The sequence below is a fragment of the Tupaia chinensis genome, unplaced genomic scaffold (genome assembly GCF_000334495.1).
Source record: "Tupaia chinensis unplaced genomic scaffold, TupChi_1.0 Scaffold143422_1, whole genome shotgun sequence".
Lineage (NCBI taxonomy): Eukaryota > Metazoa > Chordata > Mammalia > Scandentia > Tupaiidae > Tupaia > Tupaia belangeri.
This window is the reverse complement of record NW_006203266.1, coordinates 143,291-149,183: the sequence shown is the minus strand read 5'-3', so window position 1 is coordinate 149,183 and position 5,893 is coordinate 143,291. Positions and strand designations below refer to the sequence as shown.

The following is a 5,893-nucleotide window of genomic DNA, read 5'->3' as shown; positions in this document are numbered from 1 at the left end:
CGTGTGTGTGCGTGTCCAAGATCCCGAGAGGAGAATGGAGGAGAAGGGATTGCGGCGTGGCCATCCCCCCTGGGGGCTGATTTCACGCTTTCTGTCTCTCTGTCTCTCTTTCTAGTGAGTGCTCACGTCCTATAGCAAAAACCTCTCAAAAAATAAAAATATTTTCTGGCTTCAACATATATCACTGGCTGGTGGTTTAAAGACTCTGCTCTACATCTTGTTCCTTCAAATACCGAAGTTATCAATAATATAATGTAAGTATTATCAGTAATTTCCAGGTTTAAATGAGGTAAAGAATAATGTAGAGGCTATTATATACTTCCATTTGTATATAAAACAATATTTATACTATATTGTATTTTATGGATTAAAGTAACCAAATGGGAAAATCTATAATAATGAATATAAAAAATCATTGCAAATGTCATAAAATAAAATATGCTAATTTCTATGATGTCTTTCAGTTCCAAACAGCATTTGATACGCAGCTCTGTGACACTGGGGATCAAACTCCACACACCACAATATCCAGCCGGTTTCCTTGGTCATCAGATTTTCCAGTAAGCACTGACAATAAGAGACCCTACGACAAAGTCAAAAAATGAGAGAATATAATGATATTTATATTTTCTGTCTTTCTTTCTTTCGGCCTGTAGCCCTAGCAGTGGCACTTGAGTTCATAAAGGCAGTTGGCCCCCGGCTTCAGCTGATTTCCAGAACCATCTGCACCATGATTTTCAGATCTAAAGCAGCAATAGGCAGTGTCCCTTTTTAGAGACTGTAGTGCTAACTCTGTGTGTGTGTATGTGTGTGTGTGTGTGGGGGGCAAATGTCATAAAATAAAATATGCTAATTTCTATGATGTCTTTCAGTTCCAAACAGCATTTGATATGCAGCTCTGTGACACTGGGGATCAAACTCCACACACCACAATATCCAGCCAGTTTCCTTGGTCATCAGATTTTCCAGTAAGCACTGACAATAAGAGACCCTACGACAAAGTCAAAAAATGAGAGAATATAATGATATTTATATTTTCTGTCTTTCTTTCTTTCGGCCTGTAGCCCTAGCAGTGGCACTTGAGTTCATAAAGGCAGTTGGCCCCCGGCTTCAGCTGATTTCCAGAACCATCTGCACCATGATTTTCAGATCTGAAGCAGCAATAGGCAGTGTCCCTTTTTAGAGACTGTAGTGCTAACTCTGTGTGTGTGTATGTGTGTGTGTGTGGGGGGGGGGTCAGCAGAGTCTCTAGGACCCCAAGGCCTTTGGGCAGTGTCACATGCTCATGAGTGAGAACACTAGCTGTACCTACCGCCTGCTCTGAGCTCCTTGGTTCAGGAAGTCTACTTTATTCGCCACACTTGGCCATCCAAGAGACAAGGCGAAAGCATCCCTGTCTTTTGGAGAGGTCATACACTCAGGCTTTGCTTTTTTCAAATCTCTCTCTTCAGGGAATATTTATCTCTGGGTGATCTCAATGTTCTTTCCTTTTCTCCCTACCTTTTCCAAACCGAACAAGTTTCCTGTGTGAAATTTTCCCTAGTGATAGTTTCCCTTTCTTTTCTCAGTCCTAAGTGATCCACAGAAGTAAGAAATATTGGCTAAATAGCAGAAATTATTACCTTATAGTGATACTTTAAAAGGTATTTATGCATCCTATTTTGATTTTTTTTTGAGAGGTTTTTGCTATAGGGTGTGTGCACTCGCCAGAAAGGAAGACAGAGACAGACAGACAGAAAGAAAGAAATCACCTTCCAGGGGGGATGACCACACCACAATCCCATCTCCTCCATTCTCCTCTCAGGATCTTGGGCATGCACGCACACACGCCCAGAGTTTAAGCCACCAGGTCCTGGACTCAAACTGCGGTCGACAACATGGGAGTCCAGCGACACAGTCATTATGCTAACTGCTGGTCCTGTGTCATATTTTGATTTTATTAAGCTATTTTATTTCCCTATGGCATTGACCTTAACTTTTGGAAAGTATGTTTAGTAGCAGTACACGAAAATTTCCAACTTAAATATTACTGATTTACTCACTATTTGATTTCAGTTGGCATCAAGAAAGAAAACACTGACAGAAGTTTTCACCTAGAGTTCAATAATTTTAAATTAGAGGGTTGACACCTTTTAGGACTTTGGGAAATTGCTTGCAATCATTGTTTTTAATATTGATTGCTTCTGCACTACATTCTGTTTTCTTCTCAGCTGTTTATTGATGTTCGTTAGAACTTTTGACTGTGTACTATATAGATCTTCTTTATTATTTTTTTTCTTCATTTGGGATATTTATTATTTACTTGCCTTCTAGTTTACTTCTATTTGAAATTATATTTAAAGGGGAAATTGCTTGCAATCATTGTTTTTAATATTGATTGCTTCTGCACTACATTCTGTTTTCTTCTCAGCTGTTTATTGATGTTCGTTAGAACTTTTGACTGTGTACTATATAGATCTTCTTTATTATTTTTTTTCTTCATTTGGGATATTTATTATTTACTTGCCTTCTAGTTTACTTCTATTTGAAATTATATTTAAAGTATTTACAGTAGTTTCTATATTATTTTTTTTTATTATTTTGCCAGAGGGCTCATGCACTCACCTAAGAGAGAAGGAGAGGAAAGGTAAAGCACCACCCATAAATAATGATCCCTTCTCAATTCTTCTGCCTCCATCTCTCCTTCTTTCAGGATTTTGGGCATGCAAGTACATACAACCCGCATGTTTTTCAAACCACTGGGTCTGAGACTTGAACTGTATAGTGAGCCATGTGAAATGCAGCCACCTTAACCACCATGTCACCAGCTGACCTTACTGTGTTTTAAAGTTTAAATATTGTATTTTTTAATTCTATCACGTTAACTGGTTTCTATAAATATATCGAATCTACTGCTATATTAATATTTTAATCATTTTATCAATTTTTCTACTCCCTTAAACATCTCAATAAACATATCAGTGTATTTATGATGTGTATTTTTTTGCTTCCTCTTTTTTTTTAGAGAGAGATTTTTGCTGTAGGGCATATGTACTCGCTGGAGAGACAGAGAAATAGAGAGATAGGAAGCAAGAAATCACCTCCCAGGGGAGATGGCCATGCCACAATCCCTTCTCCTCCATTCTCCTCTCATGATCTTAAGCACACACACATGCACACGCTCGGCATGAGTTAGAAGCCATTCGGTCCAGGACTCAAACCGCAGTCAACCATGTCAGGGTCTAGTGATGTTACCATAAATTATGCCATCTGCTGGTCCAAGTGATGATTGTGTTTTAACTCTTGTGCCTAGATAATCTGTGATTTTATTTCTCTTTTCTTTTATTAGCCTTACTACCCTTTATGTTTACATACCTGATCTTTTACTTGTTATTGAATACTAAACATGTTTTTAAATGTTTTAAGGTTTTTGCCATAAGGTATGTGCATTCTCCTGAGAGAGACAGAGACAGGGAGAGGGAAAGTGTGAGATCACCCCCTGGAAGATGGCCAGGGCACAATCCCTTCTCCTCTATTCTCCCCCTGGGATTGTGGCACACACTCACAGGCAGATTTTCTACCTCAGTCGGTGAGGCGGAGAGATGTGACCCCGAGAGGGAGCAGTGGTGGATTTGGAAAGAAAAGACAGACAAACACAGAAGCAGAGAAAAGTGGGGACTGGGCTGACTGGGTGTCTCTGATGGAGAAAACCGTGGCACTGAGCTATTCCCAGGTTCATTCTTTTATAGGGCAATGGCGAATAGAGAAGCGGAAGGTAAAGCCAGGTGTTTTCTATTAGCGACTGCAGCTGTGGAGCAGCTTATATTTTGTGATTCTAAACAAGCCTCCCCTGCCCTACTCTGGCTGACACAAAATTTCCTTTAATTTACACCATGCAGTGCAAAATAAAAGCAGATCATATCCTGTTAGAGCTTTTGTGGCCTTGCAGCATCAGCACAATGACCATATCTTCACTTGTCTTTAAAGGTCACTTTTATGTTGCTCAGATCTGACTGCTCCCTACAATTTTCAAGCTACCAGGTTTGGGACTCCAACTGCAGTCGATCATGTGGGAGTCCAGTGTCTCAACCACTATGCTGCCTACTGACCCACAAAAATCTTTTTATGCCCCTAGAAAGTTACTATTATCAATTATGTAAGGAAAGAAATGAAACTTAATTCCAACTGCAATTATGTTTAATGGAAGCTGGACATGTTTAGATAAACTCATAATATTTCACAGTGGGAGTTGGAATATATATTCTTTTATTTATCTTAGGTATCCCCCGACAGGGTGTGTGCACTAGATGGAAAGTGAGAAATCACTCCCCAGAGGGATGGCTACACATCACAGTCTTTTTTCCTCCATCCTCCTTGTGAGATTTTGAGCAAAAAGGTACATACTCCCACTGTGTTTTTCAAGCCATTGTTATGGGACTCAAACTATAGAGCCAGCCATGCAGAATTCAGCACCTTAACCACCATACCACCTGGTGCCCCTATTTATTGTTTTTTAAAAAAACACCTGCCTCCCTAGATTTCCAAAAGCAATGTGTCACCAAGCTACATATCAAAATTCAGAACAAAAAGTGTATTGGACTGTTCACAAATATTGTATTCACCCTAAATTCAACTTGTTATTTCTTGAGTATACATGCCACTGGGTCTGGAGCTCAAACCCTGGTCAGCCATGTGGGAGTCCAGGATCTTAACTACCACACCACACTAGTCCCAAGATATATATACTTAACACTGAGAGTTGAGCCATTTCTACAGGCATTTCAGAAATGTAGAGGTTAACTCTTCAAATTCTTGCTCTCTTCATCTTCAAAATTTGGCAAATATCTTTCAGAAGACTTTCTGATCTGCTTAACACTTTGGCTTCCAATACCACACACTTTAGAATGACAATGGCCTTAAATGGTGAACATGTCCATTCATTTAAGTTCATCAGTTTTGGAATTTGGAATTTGGAATTTTTCATTCCAACTCTGTCAGATGGTCAGTGATTTTTTTTGACCTACAGAAGTAGTTTTATACCAAGACCATCTCTGTCCAAAGAGGTCAGATGTAGCAATAGATCACAGTGGAAAAGACCTACAGATATTGGTGTCATTTCTGAAAGTTTTTCTTTATTTTCCCTTTTTTTTTTGTAGAGAGATTTTTTTGCTATAAGGCACGTGTGCTCACTGGAAAGACAGAAGAGAGAGAAAGCGAGAAATCACTACACCTGGGGAGGATGGCCACACTGTTATCCCTTCTGCTCCATTCTCCTCCAGAAATCTTGGGAATGCACGCACATGTCCCCAGCGTGTTTCAGGCAGCCGTGTCCGGGACTCAAACCATTGTCAGCCATGTGGGAGTCCAGCAATGTAATCATTACACCGTCTGCTGGTCCCAGAAGTTTTTCTTTTTTATGGAATGTTAATTTCTAATCTCATTGCTTTTGCAGGAATCTGTAATCTTTAAAAGTAAGGTGACCTCTTGCTCGAATTTGGCTTTCTTCTAAACTGCCTGCCTTGTTTCTTCCAAAAATAGGATACTAATCAAAATAGAGGGAACAATCTTCTATACTTTTCTTCACGACTTGTACCATGTCTTAAACTATTTTACAAAATATGAAAGGTGAAATATTTACCTTATTAGTGTTTAAATATTAGGTATTTTATTAAATATAATTAATTTGAAATATTTACCTTATTATTTTTTAAATATTAGGTATTTTATTAAATATAATTAATTCTGTATAAAAATATCTTATTATATATTTATCTGTATAAAATCTCTGTAGCTTCTACTTCTGTGAATTTAATTTGCTTTTTCATGAATTTTTCACATTTTAACTAAAATTTTCTTTGTAAAGAGAAATGATCTAGTTTCCTTATTTTTCTATAATTTGTATTATACTTAATGT

General features: G+C 38.3%; 1 protein-coding gene across 1 annotated transcript in view; it reads right to left on the bottom strand.

Annotated features, from left to right (window-relative positions):
- Positions 1-505: 505 nt before the first annotated feature.
- LOC114005197 (olfactory receptor 6C65) overlaps positions 506-5,893 on the bottom strand; it is a 10,511-nt gene continuing 5,123 nt past the window's right edge. The window contains exons 4-5 of the mRNA XM_027766427.1: positions 1,256-1,292; positions 506-583 (exon numbers count right to left, since the gene is read on the bottom strand). Of these exons, the coding sequence (XP_027622228.1) occupies positions 506-583; positions 1,256-1,292 (115 nt within the window). The remainder of the gene's footprint in view (positions 584-1,255; positions 1,293-5,893) is intronic.